Source organism: Muscardinus avellanarius, assembly GCF_963383645.1.
Source record: "Muscardinus avellanarius genome assembly, chromosome: 4".
Lineage (NCBI taxonomy): Eukaryota > Metazoa > Chordata > Mammalia > Rodentia > Gliridae > Muscardinus > Muscardinus avellanarius.
The window spans coordinates 69,790,038-69,812,964 of record NC_137789.1 but is presented as its reverse complement, the minus strand read 5'-3'; the positions used below and the strand labels follow the sequence as shown (position 1 = coordinate 69,812,964).

Below are 22,927 nucleotides of genomic sequence, written 5' to 3'. Positions count from 1 at the left end.
TCATTTTGCTTTCATTAATGACAGAAGATATAAACTGTGACTTCAGTGTCCCTCTGGTTAGAGTACATTGGAACTACAAATAGTAGTCATAGTAGCCACAGCCAGAAATGAAGTGTGCCACAATTATGTCATAGTGATGTGAGAGCCTCATTTCTATGGTAACAAATTATTCTTGGTAAATACAATACTATGACTGTGCCTTTATACCAAGATGAAAAGGTGAAATGTTAGTAAGGTTTTTAAAAATTAATGTTTTTAAATCATTAATACATGTGTTATGTTTGCATTAGTTTGTAATGTGATTTTTTTTTTTTTTTTGCAGTACTGGGGATAGAACCCAGGGGCATTCTACCTCTGCTCTACACTCCCAGTCCTATTTTTTATTCTTTATTTTTAACACAAAGTTTCATTAAGTTGCAGAGGGCCTCACTAAGTAGCTAAGGCTATCAGCAAACCTGTGATCCTCCCATTTCAGCTTCCCTGGTACTGGGATTAAAAGCATGCACCACCATGCCTGGCTTGATATTTTAAAAAATGCTATTTTTCTCCTTTGAGGCTGACAACTGAAGATGGTTCTAAAATGGTCAGCATGAGACCAATGATCACAAACTTTGAAAAAAATTTATTGATACTTCTGTCTTTCTCATTACTAGGATATACTTACTCAATAAACAATGTTAATTGTTCTGAAGATTGAAGGAAGTGAGGTGTAATCTATGAATGACTGGCAGATTAAAGACATAGAGGAGAAATCTGCTCCCTCCCTGAGAAGCATAACCAGATGTCACAGTCTACACATATACATATAGCATATGTGCTTACCACCATATGCGTACACAGACATTCGGATGGGCACTCTTTCTCACCAGTCACGTAGTCAATATATTTTAGGATTTGAAAGGCCACGAGAGCAGTCTAATCCAATTCTTCCTGTTGTTGTTGTAGAAACTGAAGCCCAGAATTAATAAATATTTTGGTCTGGATGATATACCTGGCAGATTTAGGGCTAGAATCCACATCTTATGGTTCTTGGTCCAAGTTCTTTCCATATAGCCTGTTGCTCTTTGTTTCACATAAAGAATAAATAACTTTTAAATCCCATTTTAAGGAAAAACTTAGCTGAAGATGTTGTGAAAGAAATAGCATTTCATAACAAGGATGGTGGAGGAAAAGAATAAAAGGGAAGCTGTCATAGAGCTGAAACACTTACTTCATTATCTTCCCGAGGCCCATTTTCACCCTTACAGTAGTTATAATTGCTTAAGGAGCCCATTTTGGTATGCTTTCTACTGTCAGAAGATCTCAATTCAACTTGTAGTCATTATCGTATACTTAGCATATTCTCTGCTTAGAATTTGTTTAAATTGGTACAGTGATTTCTGTCAAGCTGTATAAAACTAATCAGAGATAAACTCTCTTCATATTCCTTGGCTAATTTGATAGTCACAAATTTTACTTTAGGGAGAACATGCTTTCTCCTTTTTATGGGGAAGTCATAATACAGGATATTGGTTCAAGAGAGACAATTTTAACACAAACACATAGGAACTTACACAATGTCCTGGAGGCAGGTCCATATCTGTAGCGTACCCCGTACACTGACCGAAGTGCTTTTACAGCCTTATAAGCTGCAGATTCCTGTGGGGGGAAATGGAGAAATTATATCACTAATATTGTCAAATTGAAACTTCTAGAATCACTGGCATGTGGCTTGAACCTTATTGGTCACCAACACAGAGAACAATGTTGGGCACATTAGTTAACAGCTGCATTTAATGTTATGTTATTCTTATATCACATGATACACTTTGCCACATCTTTTAGAACAAATGATTTCATTTGATGGATCCTCACAACAAGCCAATGATCAGTAATATTTCTACTTTATAGATGAGAAAAGGAAAGCAAGGTGAAGTTAAATGGATATGCTTAGGTTGCATAGCAAAGAATGGTTGAGCTGAGAGAAGCACTTATATTTTCTGAGACTGATGTAGTGTCCTGTCCTCTTCCCTTTAGTACAGGGACTTCTATTTCTATATATTACAAAATGTTTGACAGGGCAGAAATAATGTCAGTCTCACTCACATCTCATATCCAGTTCTTAGCAAAGTGCTTATGTATGACAGATGCTTGATCAATATTTGTCATATGACTGTTGAATAAGCATTATGAGTATTAAGACAATCAAATTGATTCTTATGTGTATATTTCAGTGGAGTTGTACAGGTACTTAAAGCATATTTGGATCAATTAAAAAACTATCATGTAAGAATGATTTCTCTTATGCTCTGTGTTTATCCTTACTGGGAACTAGAGCATCCATTTCAGAACATTTCAGGACTTCTGAGGTTATGTTCCCCTCCCACAGTGCTTTTTCAGGTACTGCTAAGATGCAGAAATTCTAAGGTAAAATTCTTTCTATCGATGTCACGGATCAGGAAAAAAGCTCAACAAATAAAAATCCTAAAAGGTGGACATCCTAACATGAACTAGAATGATAATTGCTGTCTTTGAAAACATTTGCAAACGCTGTAAAGGCACTAGTTTCAACAAGGAGAGAAGTATTGTATAACAAGTGAGAGAAAAAGAAGCATGTTGAAACCAGTACACAACTCTCTCATTTCACTTTGCCTGTGAATAATTTAATGCTTTAATTGAAGTACTCTGGACAACGAGGTGGTGCGTGCAGGACTTAGCTTCAGGTTGCGGTCCTCAGTTAGCTCAGGGATGAACAAGGCAGTATCTGCAGCAAATGCCATTCCTTGTGGATGCTCAGGGACCAGGCTCCAGAGCTGGCAGGCTATTTGTTATTGATCTCACTGATGATGACATTCTTCTCAATGAGAGCCAACAGAAGAGGAAGGTAAACACCATAATGAGGTATCTTTATGGAGAGTGTTCTAAGATTTTAACATCTTCTCCAAAGGTGTCTGCAATATCCCATGGCAAGGGCAGATATTTCCACATTTAGAAGATTACTGCATTCTGCTGGTCAGGAGACTTTTGTTCCTCATTATTTCAGATGACTGAACCCACAGAAAAAAATTTATTAAGAAAAATAGCCACTCTCCCTGTTTACACAAAGTTTTTGCATTGTAGTAACCTTGCAGTTCAATGTTATTTGAATACAGGTGCATGTTGATAAGGGGTTTAGATATGATCTATCCCCCACAATAAGTGGAAATTTCATCAATTACTCCAGGAATTATTTTTCAGTGTGGCACAGCTAGACACCTATTTGCAAGAGTTTACTTAAGTGACTCTTCCTCTCTCCACTTTTTACTCTGTCTAATTATTCAAAAGGACCTAAGTCTCACTGGTCTTCAAGTAAGGAGCATATTCTCATGTAAATATTTCCATATTTAAAGCAACTTAATGAATTACTTAAAATGTTAGTGGAAACAAAGACTCTTACATACTGATATCATATTTTTGAACAATGATAGAATTTAATGTTTTGATTAACATTCAGGGATTGCCTAGTTTCTGAGAATTTCTATTCTTAGATTTAGCGATTTAGCTTATGCTTTACCCACTCCAGGATTTCTCAACAATGGCACTATTGGCTTTCAGGCTGAATAATTCTTTGCTGGGGTGGGTGCTGTCCTGTGCATTGTAAGATGTTTGGCAATATTCATGGGCTCTACCCACTAGATGCCAATTTCATATCCCATCCTTGTCATGACAACCAAAACCCTCTCCGGAAATTCCCAAATGTCCATGGGGAGGCAAATTCATCCTTGGTTGTAATCCACTGATCTATCCTTCTGCCACATCTTTTAATATAAAACAAAAGGAAAATAAATTGACCTCATGGTCGGAAGATAAACTTCAATTATGGAAAACATTTTTATGTGGTATGTATGTACGTATGTAAGTATGTATGTATGTATGTATGTGGTACTGGGGACTGAACCCAGGGACATTCTACTTGTGAGTTATACCCCTAGCCCTACTGTATTTTGAAACAGGGTTTCACTAAGTTGCTGAGGGCCTCCCTAAATTGCTGAGGCTGGCCTCAAACCTACGATTTTCCTATCTTTGCCTGCTGGCTTATAATAATTTTTATGTATTTGATACCCTTCATCATCTTTTCTAAGAATATAAATAAATAATGTGTCTAGAAAGGGCTAACGATTTGCCTATAGAAAAATTATGATACAGGTGGTTAAGGTACCAAGTCAGTAAAAACAACAACTATAGTAACAACAACAAGAAGAACAACAACAATAGCAACAACAACAACTGAAAGGCCTATTTGACTCACAGAGCAGCTGAAGAATCTCTTTATAGAATACAACTATCACCTTTATAATATTGCTAAAGAGAGATAATTTTCTCAGAATTTTAGAATGCCAAGAATGAAGTCCCTCATTGGCCAGAAGAGAAGTCTTCCCCAGACTGTCTTCTGGCCTCCTCCCTGTCTCCTATTTCTTTCAGGTCTTGGAAATTTAGATCAGACATTTAGATCAGAAATTCTAAGCAGTTACTGTAGGGTAGGTATGGAGTTCAAGGTATAAGGAGAAAGAAATTCTCCTCTTTTATATTTTTTTGTCCAAGTATAACATAATAAAAAAATTTGGTCTTTATCCCTGATTCCAGACATACAGATCCTAAAACCCTGGGAACCTCTAAAGTGATAAGAGTGTCTTTTGTGTGTTAATGAGATGACCAGTGGCTGGGGCCCTTAGATAGCTTCAAGATAGGGGCCAGTACCAGAAAGACCAAAGCATGAGGTGACCAAGGCTTGGAACTTTCAGCCCCAGCTCCTAGTCTTCTGAGAAGGGGAGAGGGGCCAGAGATAGAGTTCATTCACCAGTGGCCAATGTTATAATCAATTATGTCTACGCAATGGAGCCTCCATTAAGTCCCCTAGACAACGGGGTTTGGAGAACTTCTGGGTTGGTGAACACCTTTAAGCTCTGGGAAGGATTGCACCTGTGGCCTGCTGCCTATGCCCTATTCCTTGTCTTACACATCTCTTCCATTTCTCTGTTTCTGAGTTGTGAGTTTTATAATAAACTGGTGATAGTTAATCAAGCACTTTCCTGAGCTCCATGAGTCACTCTATTGAGTTAATGGAAACTGAGGAGAGGGCTAGTGGGAAACTGGGACATTAGCCACGTGTGGGTAAGTTGGAAATCCCCTCTTGCAGCTGGTGTCTAAAGTGGGTGCAGCCCTGCAGGACTGAGTCCTTGACCCGTGGGGTCTGACACTAACTCTGGGTGTGAGACCCAGAATTGAATTGGACTCCAGAGTGATGTTGGAAAAGATATCACACATTTCAGTGTCAGCAGTTAAAGCCCTCAACTGTGCCTATGGAAACATACACAAATGTTAAGTTCAGGGCACAACGAATAATCACAAATTGAATACATCCCTGTAGCTATCTTCCAGGTCAAAGACTAGAACAGTGGGGAACCAGAACCCCCGAGTCTCCTCCCAATCACCATGCCTCTATTTTTCCCCCAAAGGTAATTGCTGTCCTGACTTATAACACTATTAGGTTTTCTTGGTTTTGAACTTTATAGGCCTTTAGATGCTATAAGCTCTGAAATGAACTCACTTTACAATGAATTATGCCCTGTAGGGGAGAGCTTGTTGGGTTTCTGAGATAAGGAGAAAAGAACTCTACTTTTTTATTTATTTTCAAGTAATCTTATGCCTGAAAGTCTGTTCATTCTTAGTACTAACTTGCTAGATATACGCCCAGAGACTTAGTAGCATTAAGCAAATAGCACTTATAAATTAAAACTTGCTTTTAATTAATGAGAGTCAGACTATAATTTATGAACAATTATTGACTCAATAAAGTTAATTACAACCCTGCATATGTGACCAAAGCTGTAATGCTAATCAGTCCATCCTGACCTTTTCATTATAGCCTGAGGCAAGAATGTGAATAGGTTTGAAATGATTGCATTTGAGAAGCAGTACGATGGGCAAAAGCAACAACTTTAGATCTAGATTTAAGTTTGAATTCTGGCTATGACTCTTAGTAGCTAGGTGTTCTTAGTTTAATTGCTAAATCTCTCTGGGTCTCAGTTTCCTCATCTGTAAAATGGGGGTAAGAAAAGCTATGAAGGATAAATGAGTTAATCTTTGCAAATCACTTATTAGAAGAAACATAATATATATTGCTGTTATCACTAGAACCTAGAACCATCTTAGTATCAGAAAGGAAGCATGAAGCCTGACACATGTAAACAGTGTCAAATACTCACCACACAGCTAAAGTTAGGGATTGTTGCATATTTGTAAGAATAGGGATATAGCAACATCTGGGCATATGCATGGAAGGAGAGGTAAGCCCGAATGTGCTTTCTGTGTTTTCGGAGGAAGTTGGCTACAGCTTTCACTTCTGGCTCAGATTCTGGAAAACGACCACAATATGTCTCATCACAAGGGTTCATAGAGGCTCCTTCATCTGCAAATCAGAAAAGAAAGTAGGGTGAGGGAGTAGGCAGGGAAAAACAAGAAGCACAAGTAAGCATTGTTAAGTTGTACTTTTCTTTTATCACCATAAATATATGGTATTATCAAGAAATTTATCTAATTTCTTATTACAAAAATCAATACTGAAAATTTTGAGATGATAGAAGCCCCCATGCAAAATCGAAGGAACTCAATGGGAGCCAGGTACTAATCATTAAATAAACCTGGATGCTTTTCCCTGTTGTCAACACACTTGTAATTGCTGTCTATTATTTACCAACTCAACATTCATCCAATGTTTACACTGTTTTAGGTACCTAGGATACGTTGGAAAGAACTCAGGAAATAAAAACAAAAAAAACCTGTCTGCTAGAACTTCTGTTCAATCTATACTTTCTGTTGGACTCCAATGCTCTGTGAAGGCCAGCACTATGTCTGTTTTGTTGGGCACCTAGCAGTTAGAATAATATGAAAAGTGTTCTACAATTATTTGTTGAATAAATTAATGTTAGATCAAGAGAAAAGGCTAGACATCTGTGAAAGTATCTGATAAGATACAAAGACTGATATGGCAAGAACATGAAGGCAGACCAGAAGTAATTCTGCAGAACACATGCCTCACTGATTTCTAATATGTTTTTAGGTCAGCAATCACCAGACTGGTTTATAAAACCCAAGAGACTTCAGTTATTTTGGAGTTTCATTAGGAAATCCTCAAAACGAAATTTTAACAATCTTTCTTTTTCTTTCTTTTTTTTTTTTTTTTTGGTGGTACTGGGGTTCCTGGAAGCCCTTCTACCTCCGGGCTACACTCCCAGACCTATTTTATATTTTTGAAACAGGGTCTCTTACGCCAGCGCCGCTGGCTTCGAACCTGCGCGATCCTCCTGTCTCCGCCTCCCAAGCGCGGGGATTACAAGCGTGCGCCACCACGCCCGGCTAAATTTTAACACTCTTTGAATAAAAAGCATACCACACAAGGAAAACTTACTAAGAGGTCTATGAAAGAGATAGAGAAAAATAAGAATCACTAAAACAATCATAAAGTATGTTTTGGAGAAACTTTGGAGATAATTTACATAGTTATTTGTATCCTGGACCATTAGCATCTCTTTCCTATCTCTAGAAAACAATGAATCTCTCCATTAACTAACAGAAATATCTTGTTGTGTACTACACTCCAATTCTACTAAACATGAAAAGAGGACCAAGATGAATCAGGCTAAATCCTGAAGACATTACGGGTGGTTTGAGCTGTTGGAGAGGTAGGAGTCAAGGTACAGAACTCACAGCAGTTGGGATCTCTCTGGTTAGAATTTCATTCTAGAAATGTCCCAGAAGCAAGTGGGATATGAATTGGACCCAGAACACTGTGTAATAACTATAGCTGATACCCTGAAAGAAATGAAAAAAAAAAATAAAGAAGACTGGAAAGACAGAAATACAAACTGAAAGACTAATTCCAGAGGGAGCAGAACTAATGAGTCAGAGAAAACAAAAACTTACAATAATGCCCATAAATATTTTCAATTAGCAATAATAGCGCCCCGGATAAACCTCATTGGCTACGATACTGCCACTGCGCAAAGCTAACCATAAATATTTTCAAGGGCAAATTGGACACCAGAAACAAACAGGGACAAGGAATTACAAAAAAAAAATCAGAAATAAAAAGCTTAATTTATGTGTTGAATGAATATAGTTGATGAATGAGTGAATGAATGAATGAGATGAAATGGGGTTTGAAACATTTCCAGAGGCATCAAAAAGGATAAAGAATAAGAAAAAATGAGATAAAAATAAAAGGGCATGAAAAACAGAATAAATATCAATACATGATTAATAGTGGCCCTTAAAGAAAAGAAAAATTAAGCTAAATATTGGAAGAACTAATTAAAATTTATCAGTAATGAAGGAAAGTTTGGATAGACTCATTATTTGTTTGCACTTAACAAGAGATAAAGGCAAAAATATCAACTCTTTGAAATGTTAAAGCAAAATTTAAGAGAAGGAAACAATTTCAGGAAGAAAAAGTATATTGTTTAGAGAAAATAACAATCAGGCCGGGCGTGGTGGCGCACGCTTGTAATCCCAGCATTTGGGAGGCTGAGACCGGAGGATCGCGGTTCGTGGACAGCCTCAGCTAATTAGTGAGGCCCTCTGCAACTCAGTGAGACCTGGTTTCAAAATAAAGAATAAAAAATAGGGCAGGGGATGTAGCCCGGAGGTCGAATGCCCCTGGATTCCAACCCCAGACCCACACACACACAAAAAAAGAATCAGATTCATGTTTGACTTTTCAACAGCAGTGCCAGAGGAATAGTTTCAAAGTATTTTTTTTTAAAAAAAATTTAAAGTCTTGAATTTTATATCCCGATAAACTTTCCTTAAAATGTGAAAGTGAAGCCGGGCGTGGTGGCACACGCTTGTAATCCCTGTGGTTGGGAGGCTGAGACAGGAGGATCGCACAGGTTCGAAGCCAGCCTCAGCTACTTAGTGAGGCTTTCAGCAACTTAGTGAGACTCTGTTTCCAAATAAAATATAAAAAAGGTCTGGGAGTATAGCCCAGAGGTAGAAAGCCTCTGGGTTCCATCCCCAATACCACACACACAAAAAATAATGAATAAAAAAAATAAAATGTGAAAGTGAAATAATTATGTTCTCTGGCATAAGTGGCCTCAAAAGATATAGTATACACTGACGTACTTGGAAAACATCTCTGAAGAATATATTTTGACGAAAAGTTGGTATGAGAATCACAGGCAAGTAAGCAACTCAGTGACATTTGGTGCCTAAATAAGTAATGTCCAAAAGAAAAAAAGTATAATGACCTAGGTATCATATTCCAAGAGGTATGTGGTTTATATATACAATGCAATATTATTTAGCCATAAGAATGAAATCTTATCAGTTTCTGCATATAAGCAAATAGAAGGACATTATCATAGATGAAAATAAGATGGACACAGACACACTAGTATCATATATTCTCTCATATGCTAAAGTTAAAAAAGTTGACCTGAGCCGGGCGTGGTGGTGCACGCTTGTAATCCCCGCGCTTGGGAGGCTGAGACAGGAGGATCGCGTGGTTCGAAGCCAGCCGCGGTCCAAATAAAAATATAAAATAGGTCTGGGAGTGTAGCCCGGAGGTAGAAGGGCTTCCAGGAACCCCAGTACCACCAAAAAAAAAAAAAAAAAAAAAAGTTGACCTGAGTACAGAATCAAATGTGGGTTAATGATTACTAGAGGTTGAGATGGGGGGATAGAACCTTCCTCTTTTCTACTATTCCTAGCCTTTAGTAATCAGTATTCTACTCTTTTCTTTTAAGATATCAACATTTTTAGTTTCCACATGTGAATGGCAGCATGTAGTATTTGTACCTATGTGTCCCCAAAAGAACTCTACAAATTTTGAAGAGATATTAAATAGCTAAGAAAATCTTAGAAGAGCAAAGAGGGGGTACTTATCCCACAGGCAGTAAAACATGCTCTATAGGAATAGCAACAGAAATGATTCTAATACTGAGTCAGGAATAGACCAGTGAGCAGTTAAACAGAATTTTCATGCCAAGGTGTAAGTGCAGTACAATCTGTAGTCTCTCTGGATGTTTAAAAATCATTTATTTCTCTAAGAATAGCCATTGCAGAGTTAATTTAGTAAGTAGATGGAAAATGGTCATAATTTAATACTTAGTAGAAGAAAAGAACATGCAATTGTATAAATGAAATGGCTCAAATATGCATGGGGAAACAAACAAAATGCACTAAGGAATGATAGAAGTTTGCTAGGTTAGTAATATGCTCATCATTTTTTCCAATATTCTTTCCCGACTATATCAAGTGTATAAGTAAAAAAAGTGGGCATTAAATGGGCATTAAATTAAAAGGCTTCATACAGGAAAGGAAATCATCAAGAATCTTGAGAGCTGACAGAGTGGGAGAAAATCTTTGCAAGATATTCCTCTGATAGAGGACAAATATCTAGAATATACAAAGAATTAATCCAGGCATGGTTGGCACATGTCTATAATTCCAGTATTTAGGAGGCTGAAATAGGAAGATCACAGTTGTGAAGTCAGCCTCAGCAACTTAGGAAGGCCCTCTTTCTAAATAAAAAAATAAAATAGGGTTGGGAGTGTAGCTTGGAAGTAGAACGTCCCTGGCTTCAAACCCAAGCACCACACACAAAACAACCCAAAAAGCAAAACAAAAAACTTAACACTAAAAAAACAAATAACCAAATTAAAAATGGGCAAGTGAGCCGGATGCGGTGGTTTGTCAAATGCGGAGTGCATGTGCGTCCATCACCTGAACTTCCTTATGATGTATATATGATTATAATGAACCAATAAAAAATGAAAGAAAAATAATAAGGTACATTAGAAAAGAAACATAGATCTTAGAAGTAGTGTTTAAAAAGGAAAAAACTTAGAAACGCTTTTAAAAATGAGATAAGTAAGCCGGGCGTGGTGGCGCACGCTTGTAATCCCCGCTCTTGGGAGGCAGAGACAGGATTGTGCAGATTCGAAGCCAGCTGTGCACGCTGGTTTAGGAGACTCTGTTTCCAAATTTAAAAAATGTAAAAATAGGTCTGGGAATGTAGCCCAGAGGTAGAAGGGCTTCCAGGAACCCCAGTACCACCACCAAAAAAAAAAAAAAAAAAAAAAAAAGAGAGAGATAAGTTAAAAATGGTAGGCATTTGGTTTTATTTTTACCTTTTTAAGCCACTGATCTTTGTGGAATTAAAAGATATAGCTGGGTTCTTTAATAAGCAGAGTCTGAGAAGTTGTAATTATTGTGGCATGTTTCATTGGTTATGTATCATTTTTAATATTTGCTCTTCTTTTCATCTAAAGCTTTGAAATTTCTCACAAATAAAATCAGAATGCATTACTTTTATGTGTGTGTGGTTCTGGGAATTAAACTTGGGGGTATTCTGGCTCTGAGCTATATTCCCAGTCCTAAACAGGATCTCAATAAGTTGCAGAGGCTGGTCGCAAACCTGCAATCTTCCTGTCTCAGTCTCTCAACTACTGGGATTGCGGGCATGTACCACTATGCCTGGCTGCCATTAAATTTTAAATAATTGGTTGTAGTCTTGTAAAAAATTTCTGTTATAGGGGGCGGGGGGGGGGGGTAGCTCAGTGGTAGAGCATTTGCCTTGCATGTACAGGGCCCTGGATTTGATCTCCAGCACCAGGAAAACAAAGGATCTTCATTTGAACCTCTCACTGTCAGCTGACCCTGAAATCAGCCATGAGGGAAGATGTCAATATGGTTTTTAAACATACACATGTGTAAGTATGCATATATGTATTCATGCATGTATGTATCTTTATATAGCTATAGCTATAGATATGCAAACATACATACATGTGTTAGTAGATATTTTTGGTCATAAATATATTTCTAATTATATCTTTTTCCTTCTTGCTTTTCTCTTCAATTGCATTTTGTGGAACTCCTTCCACACCCACTTGAATTCATTCTTTTCAATTTGCTCCATTGTAATTGTGACATAATCAGTTTCTGGTTTGCCTACTATTGGGAGATATGCTTATTTATCTTTCTCTCTTTTTTTTTTCTTTTTTTGCTATGATGAACAATACTACAATAAAGAGTGACACTAAAAATGATCTGACATAAACAATCCTGCAATAAATATGAAAGTGCACATATCCTTACATTTCAGAATATTTTTGAGATAGATGCATAAAAATGGAACATTGGGTTGAAAAATAAATTCACATGATTCAAGCATTTAAAAAGGATTATATGTTTATTTCTCATAGATTTTTTTTTATCAGATTGCCTATGAAGATTGATACTATTTATGCTTCCAGAAACATATAAAAGTACCACTTTTCCTTAGTCCCTACAAGAAATTACCTGCAAGTAATGTTTAGATTGTCATCTGCATTGCATTTTATCCTGGAATCTGTATTTTTATTGAATTGTTCATGGTAACTTACCATTTTAGATATGTCAAGTTTTATATAATCACCATGTCTTTTCTTTTAAGTGGCTTTAGGGTTTTTTTTTTTTGGTCTTGGGTAAGAAAGTTAGCCATATCAGTAAAGACTATATATACTTTTTAGATTTACTTCTAGGAATTTATCACTTTATTTATTCCATTTAACCTCCAGGATTTGTTATATATATTATATACATATAATATATATTATATATATGTGTAGCATATGGTTAAACCTTCAGTTTTCTGGATGGAGAGTCAATTCTATCAGTCTCATTTATTAAATATCCCATTATTTTTCAACTGAATCAAAACATCATGCTGGTCATATATTAAAGTCCACTGTATGTGTGGATCAATCCGTGGATTCTGTTCTGTTTTATCAATGTATTTGTGTTTTCCCAAATTGTTTCCCTATCAATCTAGAACACCATTGAAGTATTTTCTTACGTCAGCAAGACAAGTTTCCTCTTCTATTTATTCACAGTTTTATTTTTTCTACTTATTTTTCGGTAAAAATTTTATGATCGTTTTATTGAATTCCTAAAAGCAGAAAACAAAAATAAAGAAACTTCATGGAGTTTCTAATTGGAATTATACTCAATTTATGCTGAGTTTGAGAGAAATTTATTACAAAGAATCACCTAATTCGAGGACAAGTTCTGCCATTCTATTTTTAAGATTTCGTTTTATGTGCTTCATGTTTTCCTTTATTGTATATTCTTTATTGTTACTATTGTAACTGTCATTGTTGTGAATAGATAACTGTTTTCTAGATAGTGAAGCCACTTTGTGAGGTCATCAATGTTCCCTGCATCTTCTCTCTTCCTGTCCTTTACCTCCACCTCCATCAAATCTGTTCTGGAGAATCAGTCACCCAAGCCATCTCTTTAAACATCAGTTTGAGACATATGTACTATCAAAATAAAAATATGACCCATTGAACACATTTTAGGATAATAGGTAACATTTCTATTGATATTTTCCTAGAAAATCAGACCCTCTTCTAAATAAACATTCTAAATTGTGAGAAGTGAATTACTTGTATTGTTAAAAGTATCAAAGAAAATGATAATCAAAGAACAAATCTCATTTAGTACCCTCTCATTGGAATTACTTCTAAAGTCACTCCTGAACTTCACAAAGGCTATAGACTTATTTTTATTTGTACAAAGGGTGGGAATTACAGTCTTTTCTTCTTTTGAAGGGGAAAAAAACTTATTTTCTTCATCAAGATTGACTAGCAAGAAGGATAACTCTTTGGTATTGAAAAGATGGCCAGTGCAATTATTCTTTTTTGGAGCAGTCATGTGCTAAGATAGAAGATGTGGATTGTGAGGCATTTACCTTGTGTTCATTGGCTGCAGAGACACACTAAAATACTCCTCTTCAATGGAGACTACCTGCCTTATCCACCACATCCTCTTCTGTGCAACCAACCCCAACCTTGTCTGGATAGCTTTTGGATTTTTGTTTTATTTTATTTTTGGTGGTACTGGGGTTCCTGGGAGCCCTTCTACCTCCGGGCTACACTCCCAAACCTATTTTTTATACTTTTTATTTGGAAACAGGGTCTCGTGTGCGCCACCATGCCCGGCTGGATTTTTATTTTTATTTTTATTTTATTTTTTTGTGGTACTGGAGATGGAACTCAAGGGCTTTCTACTCCAGGGCTACACTTCCAGACCTATTTTATGCTTTTTATTTGGAAACAGGTTCTCACTAAGTTGCTGAGAGCCTCACTAAGTAGCTGAGGCTGGATTCGAACCTGCACAATCCTCCTGTCTCAGTCTCCTAAGTGCTAGGATTACAAGCACACGCCACCATGCCTGGCAGCTTTTGGATTTTTATAACAGCTCATATGAGCCTAGGCAGTTCAGTACAGAGCCAATGTATTGTGGGAAGAGTGGCAGAACATGGTTCATAAAGTAGTTCTAGAGGTGATTGTGTTTGGCTATAGAAGGCAATAAATCTGGTAGCACTTATATTGTAGTTACTTATTTATATACATTTCTCCTTTAGAGGGTGAACCTCTCAAGGACAGAGGCTATACATTATTGTTTGCTAGTATAAACTTAGCAAAATGGATATTCTTGCTACCCTTTAAATGTTGGCTGAGTAAATGGAGCTGACACTATACAAAGATGGTGCTTGGATATTGGACTATTTCATTAACATTTATGTCTGTGATATGACAATAGAACTCTAGGTCAGCTTTATGGAAGGCTGAGGACTGGAACTACAGCAGCAGCAGCAACAACAACAAAAACAACAAAAATAACATCTAAATGTCTGATAACAAAGCCAGGTATGGCAACACACCTGTAATCTGAAACTGTGAGTTTTCCTTAAGCTGAGGGACTTAAACAACTGTTAATAATTTCAGAAAAGAAATGTAGCACTTAATCCTTATACATAAGTGAAGAGCCCTACATTAAATTGTTTATGCATATGGGTACAAATCTCCCTCTAGTCTCATCAGAATATAGTGACGGCTTCATGACTAGGCACTGTCATAGAAAAATTAGGGCCATTAAAGTTCCTCCTACAATGTATAAAGACTGTAATTATGTGTTGGTGAGTTTTCCTCCAGAGAATGAATGGTCAGATATGTGCTACTGAAGAGTGTCACTTACAACAAGAAGGTTTTAAGGAACATGTCTGGAGAGCAGACATATGTTGAAGATGGACAGGCAGGGCCATAAAAGGGATAGGCTGAGATGGGAGGCAGGTCAAGGCGCTGTGGCTACAGGAGGGTCAGGAGATCTGTCTTACCTGCATTTTCCCAGGACCATAGCACTTGGCCTCCTGCTTAAGATGTTTTCTTTACTTGGCATGTGTGTGTGTGTGTGTGTGTGTGTGTGTGTGTGTGTGTGTGTGTGTTACTAGAGATTGAACACAGGGATATTCTACTTCTGCCTACAGCCCCAGACATATTTTATTTTTATTTCGAGACAGGGTCTCCCTAGGTTGTTGAGAGTCTCACTACTTGCTGGGACTTTCCTCAAACCTTGATCCTCCTGTCTCAGCTTCCTAAGTACTGGGATTTTAGGCATGTGCCCCCACGCCTGGCTCATCCCCAGCCCTTTTAATTTTTGGTTTAAAATAGGGTTGCCAGGCGTGGTGGCGCACTTTGTAATCCCCGCGCTTGGGAGGCGGAGACAGGAGGATCACGCAGGTTCGAAGCCAGCCGCGCTGGCTTAAGAGACCCTGTTTCCAAAAATAAAAAAAGTATAAAATAGGTCTGGGAGTGTAGCCCGGAGGTAGAAGGGTTTCCAGAAACCCCAGTATCACCAAATAAAAATAAAAATAAAATAAAATAAAATAAAATAAAATAAAAAAGGGTCTTGATAAGTTTCTGAGAGTCTTGCCACATTGCTGAGACTGTCCTCAAACCTGTGATCCTTCTGTCTTGGCCTCCCAAGTATTGCGATTATAGGCATGTGCCACCATACTTGTCTTTCCTTTTTGACATACTATTCATTCTCTGATCTTTCCTTTAGTCCTCATAATAAATTTCTTTTACTCATTAGTCCTTTAAATGAAAGGGTGCCCAATTGTTCTGTGTTTAGCTGTCTTTCAATTATCTCTCTCTTAAATAAATATGGCACCTTCAACTACTCCTTATATAGGCTGATACTTTAACGTATCCTGCAAGTGTTTACTATGCATATACTGTGCACATACTGGGTATATCAAGGAACCAAACAAAGGTCTCTGCCTTTGAAAGCTTAGATCCAATGGTGGTGGTAGAGACAATACATATTAAGTGAGAATATAAGAATTATATTGAAAGATCAGGAATACCAGGGAGGTGGATTACAATGATAAAGATGGTGATAAGAGCATTTATTCTCCAATGCTGGCTTTTGAGCAGGCATGAAGAACATAGGGAGTCAATCATGGTATCCAGGGAAGAGGGTTTTAGACAGAGTGAATAGCCTGTGCAAAGACTCAAGGCACACACGCACCTGGCCAGGGTGGTTAGGTCCAAGGACAGCTGTAAGGTGAGATCAGACAATCAATGGGGGTCCAGATCATGTGACATTTATAGGCTATTTAAAATCCTTTGGGCAAATAAAACGAAGAGCCATAGCAGCATTTTAATCCAATAACTGACACCATCTAACTTACATTTAAAAAGTTATATTGAAGTTGATAGAATGATAGAGGTGAAAGGCAAGGTTGGAAGCTGTACCATTACATTAGTAAGAGGCCTCTTTCTCTCTCTCTTTCTTTCTTTCTTCCCTTATGGTACTAGGGATTGAGCCCAGGGGCATGCTACCTCCAAGCTACACCCCAAGCCCTAATTTTATTTTAAAACAGGGCCTCACTAAGTTGTAGAGCATCTTGTTAAGTTGCTGAGGCTGGCTGGGAACCTGCAATCTCCCTGTTTCAGCCTCCTAAGCACTGGGATTATAAGCATGTGCCACCACACCTGGCTTTGCTTTTTTATTTTTATATTTTTGCAGAGCTGTGGCCTCCTGCATATTATGTAAGTGCTCTACCATTGAGCTACATCACCAGCCCTGTGAAACTAGTTTAAATACTCCTGTGGAAATGAAGGGGAAAGATGATGGTAGCTGCGACCAGGGTGATAATTTTAGATGTGGTTGGAATACAGAGAAATTCTGAAGTTACGTAAGATAGCAGAAAATTCCCAATGGATTGGATGCATGGTTTAAGAGGGAAAGAGGCATTGGTCTAAGTGACTGGAAGGATGGAGGTGCCATCAATAAGTTGAGAATAAATATGGGAATGGCAGACTTAGCAAAGTGAAGATCAGGCATTTAGCTTTAAATATTTTGAGTTTGACATGTCTATTACTAAATAGACCTTTAATATTATCCAAAGTGGAGATGTCAAGTATTTATTATATAGGCCCTTGGAGAGAGTTTCGGGATGGAGATTTATATTTGAGACAATGTCACTAGTCACTAAGAGAATAGATACAGATAGAGAAAAGAACCAAGACTGACCCTTGGGCATGCCAACATTAAAAGTGCAGGAATGGGAGATTGAGACAGAGAAGAAATGACCTTTTAACATCTTCTCCAAAGCCTGTAGGCTGGGTTCAGTCCTTTTCTTTTCTTTTTTTTTTTTTTTTTTTTTTTGCAGTACTAGGGCTGGAACCCAGGGGCATTTACCTCCAAGCTACACCCCTAGCCCTATTTTTTTACTCTTTTTTTTTGTGGTACTGTGGGTGGAACCCAGAGGTTTTCTACCTCCAGGCTATACCTATTTTATACTTTATTTGGAAACAGGGTCTCACTAAATTGCTGAGAGACTCACTCAGTAGCTGAGGCTGGTTTCGAACCTGTGTGATCCTCCTGTCTCAGCCTCCCAAGTGCTGGGATTACAAGCATGTGCCACCATACCTGGATTACTCTTTATTTTGAAACAGGGTCTCACTAAGTTTCAGAGGGCCTCACTAAGTAGCTGAGGCTGGCAGCAAACTTGCGATCCTCCTGTCTCAGTCTCCCAAGTACTGGGATTTTAAGCATGTGCCACCACTCCTGACTCAGTCCTTTTCTTATAAGTGCCTATAACACATTTACCTGAGATTATCATAGAACTTGATATCCTGCAATAAAATTGTATACAGACCCATTTTTCAACTCGAATGGGCCAAGCTTAGTGTTTAAAATGCAAAAGTATTTATTTCATTATCATACATGAGCTAAACTGCATATTATTAAGGGCTATGTCTTGATTTAATGCTGTTTGCCTGAGAAACACTTTAGGTGCTGGAATATTGTATAATGTTTTATGGTTTATTTTATAAATTGGCATCTTGCCAATGTTATTTACTGCAGATTAAGTATTGATTCAGCAGCAAAATGGGATATCACATTCAAAATTATTTTTGCCAGTGTTTATCTCTGGGTTTCTGCTTTGCTCATGCCCTTTACCAACCCTGTCTTTACAAAATAAAATCAGAATCCTGAATAGCTGGATTTCTAACATAGTGATAAATTAATTCAGGTAGAAAGAAGACCAGTAAAACAGTCTAATGTTATTTATAGCCTTCTGGGGACATTATTTAGGTTTTACTAAGATGCAAAGACACAGCTCACAAATATTATTGAATAGTAAGCCCCCCTGGGATTTTATATAGCTCTGTGGGATATACATTATTTGGAGAGTCCTGTCCAGATCTGGCCTCAATTACACAGATTCTGATCTGAAATATCTGCTGTACTGTGAAAGATCAAGATAGTGAAAGCTAAGGCACCAGGACAGAACATTTCAAGAAAACAAACAACAACAACAACAAAAACCCAACAAAGAAGGGCTGAGGAAGCAATGATAAAATAGGATTCTTCTGGGGGCCAGAAGCATCAAATGCATAACTCTTAATGTTTTAGGACTATGAGAATCTATAGGTTATTAGTTTTCCCTTCTTTATGGGAGCCAATATATTGTTTCTGAAACTGAGATAAAAGTCTCTTTCCCATCTTCACATGCAGAACAACTGCAGAATATATTAACACATCTCTGCAATGCAGAGTGGAGAGATTTTCAGTCTTGTCAAATAAGACTGCATACATCTCTGCTCTGAACACTTCAGCCATTTAACTTCCATACCATACATCACCTCTTTAGTTTTTCAGTACTGAGATGTGAAATTCTACAAGGCCCCCATAAATCTAGAAAGGAGACTCGATGCGCACACATATAAAGGAATTAGAGGACAAGACAATGCACGATGTAATATAATTATATGGTGTGCAGTGCAGACTGTGCGTGTACGAGAGCGTAGAGGAGGGAGTGTGAGCGGGGAGGATTAGGAGCCCTGGGGAAGCTCTAATGGCAGAGTAGTCACTTGATGGAGTACAAGATGGATGGAATTAAAATAAAAAAACAGAGGACAAATAAGGAGAGAGGTTTGCTGCTTCCATGAAGCTTATTACTTCTAGATACGAAACAACGTGGGGCATACACTTTAGAGAGGACAGTGGAGAAGGGAGGGATGCTATAAGGGGAGTGGGCTGAAATCAGGAGCCTGGGCTCTAACGCAACTGCATATTGCTGCTCAGACTGCACTTGAACTTGTGGATCCCTCTGCCTTCGACCAGTGGCGATGAGGGTTGGAGAGATGTCTCATAGTAGTGATATATTATGGAATTATTTAACTAAAAATTGGTTTGATTGTTCTGATAAATAATTTGTAATCTGTTTTAATGAAGGGGAAGGAAAAGATGAAATTAGTGTGGGCATGCTTGGAATTAGCCATTCCAAGTGTGTATACCTGTAATTCCAGTATTTGGAAGACTGAGACAGTAGATCTGTTCAAGATTAGCCTTAGTAACTTAGACTCTCAGCAACCTAGCAAGACCTTGTTTCAAAATAAATAAAAGGGCTGGGGTTATAGTTCAGAGGTAAAATGCCTCTGAATGCAATATAGTACTCACCCCCCCCCCAAAAAAAAGAAATAGTACTCACCCCCCCAAAAAAAGATTTTTCTTAATTATTAAAGATTATTATCCCCACTTCAGGCTTTTCTTCATCTGCATCCTCAGAGGTCTGGAGTTACTTCTACTAGTGCACATCTTACAGTGTAACTCCTCTGCTTAAAACTTTATAAAGGCTCATCATAGCCTTTGGGATAAAGAACTGGGTTACAGGCTTTTTCTCTGTACTCACTGTGGTAGACCAAGTAACGGCCTGAGAAGACGGTCAGGTAGCAATCCATGGGATCTATAAAAGTGACTGTGTGGAAAAGACTCTTTGAAGATATATTAAGACAATATTAGAATGGGCATTATCTGGGAAGGTACTAAACATAACCACAAATGTCAATATAAGAGGGAGATTTGACTACAGGCAGAAAAGAAGACTATGTTACAGAGATGCAGAAAGAGAAGATGCTATGCTTTGAAGGTGGAGGAAGAGGTTATAGGCAAGAAGCTGGAAAAAGCAAGGAAATGGTGTTTTTCTTTCTTAGAGCCTCCTGAGCAGCTATGGCCTTGCCACACCTTCAGCTCATGTCCCTCTACCCCTAGTGGAAGCAAGGTAGCAATGTTGGAAGTGGGCTTGGTTGCTATGGAGAGGTCCCTGGGGGTGTGGCCTTGGGGACCTCTTGCTCACTCTTTATTTCCACAGTGTGAAAGTTGGGCTTTGCACTCTCCACTTCCTGTTGCCATGTCTAAGCTCTGCATACACTGGCCTCACATGGACTGAACCTCCAAATCTTCAAAAACTGAGCAAATAAATCTTCCTTTCTCTAAGTTGTATGACCAGATATTTTGGAATATATCAGGAAGAATGTTGACCAAGACAACTTAATAAACCCATTTTGAATATATGGCCTTCAGATTTTTTTTTCTTTCTGGTACTGGGGATAGAACCCAGCCCAGACCCCTTTTCCTTTTTATTTTGAGAAAGAGTCTTGATAAACTACTGTGCTTGCCTCAACCTGTCATCCTCCCATCTCAGCCTCCCAAGTACTGGGATTATAGGCATGTGCCACTACTACATCCAGTTTGGCCTTCAAAATTTTTAAGAAATTTGTGTTGTTTAAGCTACTAAGTTTGTAGTAATTTGCTACAGCAATAACAGAACACTGATACACTCTTAGAAGCACTCTTTATCCCTACACATAATTTATCACAACACAATAAGGTCTTTTGACTAAGCTGTCAGACTTCTTGAGGGCAAGAATTATATTTTTTCATGTTTTTATCTTCTGTACCTAGCATATTGCTTTAAAAATATGTATGAAATAAATGAATGACTTTACTAATGTGATTCAGACTAACAGATACCTCCTTTCCATTCTTTTTTTATTCTTTTCTACTTACATTCCTTGGGGACAGGTCAAAGCCTTTTAACTGGATATATGGGTGATGATGATGATGATGATGATTATTATTATTATAATAATTATTATATCTTCAGCTCTCCGGTGGCCCCACCCTTCCCTGCCTCCTCCAGCTATCACTGTATTCTACTTCTCCACCTTTCCAGTATCTTCTCCTTTTTCTCCCTTTTGCCTCTATTCTAGCTGTGCCATTCATCACCTTCCCCTGGACAACACCATAGCTTCTCATCTGTTTTTTGACAGGACAGACGTAATACAGTCTTCATGTTGCTATTAGAGTGCTTTTCTAAAATACAAATAAGCTGGGCATGGTGGTATATACCTGTAATTTTAGTAACTGGGAGGCCGAGACAGGAAGATTGCAGGTTTGAGGTCAGCCTCAACAACTTAGCAAGGTCTTCAGCAACTTAGTAAGTCTTTGTTACAAAAAAAAAAAAAAAAGAAAAGAAAAGAAAAAGAAAGGCTGGGGGTATAGCTTAGAAGTAGAATTCTTCTGGGTTCAATTCCCAGCACCAATGTAAACAAGCAAACAACTTGTTTCCCTGTTTACAACAAACCAAACCACAAATAAATATTCTCCTGAGCACTCTTCTCCCAAATGAAGCTGTCATTAATTTTATGGGCAACAAAATCAGTGTTAACCCCTCAGCATGGTGTCCAGGTCCCCACTTACTGAACATTTCTCAGCTGTTCTCTTATGCATACTCCACAGGTAGCCACATTCCTACCCCTACTCACCTGCTCCTGCTCTCATTCCCCCTCATACTTCTTTGTCTTTGTTTTTGTTCTTTTTCCAGCTAAAGAAGTCTGGAAAGTTCAGCTAAAAGCTGCTTCACAGGAAACACAATGAAGCCAAGATCGTCTCTTTAACAAATGATGTTGAAACAACATCATTTATTTATTAAATGAGAAAAATGTATCTGGATATATACCTTACATCCTTCACAAAAATGAATATAGAATGAATCATACTGTAAAATGTAAAATGTAGGGCCATAAAACTCCTAAGAGATAACAGAAAAAACCTAGATGGTGTTGGTTATGGCAACATTAAGGGCGCAATTTAGGAAAGAAATACTTTGTAAGCTAGATTTTTGTTAAAATTAGAAACTGCTCTGTGGGAAACAATATCAAGAGAATGAGAAGGCAGGCCACAGCCTGGAGATAACATTTTCAAAAGACACAGGATATAGAAAGAACTCTTAAAAGTCAAAGATAACAAATGGATTAAAAATGGTCTAAACCTGGTGTGGTGGTACAAGTTTGTATCCCAATATTTGGGAGAGTGAGGCAGGAGGATTGCAAGTTCACTGCTAATCTCACAATTTAGCAAGGACCTCCACAATTTAGACTCCATTTCAAGATAAAAAAGAAAATAGGGCTGGGGGAATAGCTCAGAGAAATAATGCTCTGGATTCAATCTCTAGTACCCTCCTCCTCAAAGAATTAAAACCTTAACACACAATTCACCAAAAAGATAAAAATGCACAAATAAGCACATGAAAAGATAAATTCAAAGCAAAACAATAATGAGAAGCCCTTGCCATCCTTATTTGAATGTTTCAAATCCAGAACAAAATGCTAACAACACCAAGTACAAGTGAGAATGTGGAACAATAGGAAATCTCATTCATCACCAGAGGGAATACAAAACGGTACATCCATAAAATAGCTAGGTAGATTTTTACAAACTT

At 37.8% G+C, this 22,927-nt stretch overlaps 1 protein-coding gene across 1 annotated transcript in view; it reads right to left on the bottom strand.

The window, feature by feature from the left end:
* CPA6 (carboxypeptidase A6) overlaps nucleotides 1–22,927 on the bottom strand; it is a gene marked incomplete at its 3' end in the record, with an annotated part of 380,639 nt that overhangs the window by 3,548 nt on the left and 354,164 nt on the right. Inside the window, exons 9-10 of the mRNA XM_080695007.1 lie at nucleotides 6,225–6,427; nucleotides 1,554–1,638 (exon numbers count right to left, since the gene is read on the bottom strand). Of these exons, the coding sequence (XP_080551133.1) occupies nucleotides 1,554–1,638; nucleotides 6,225–6,427 (288 nt within the window). The remainder of the gene's footprint in view (nucleotides 1–1,553; nucleotides 1,639–6,224; nucleotides 6,428–22,927) is intronic.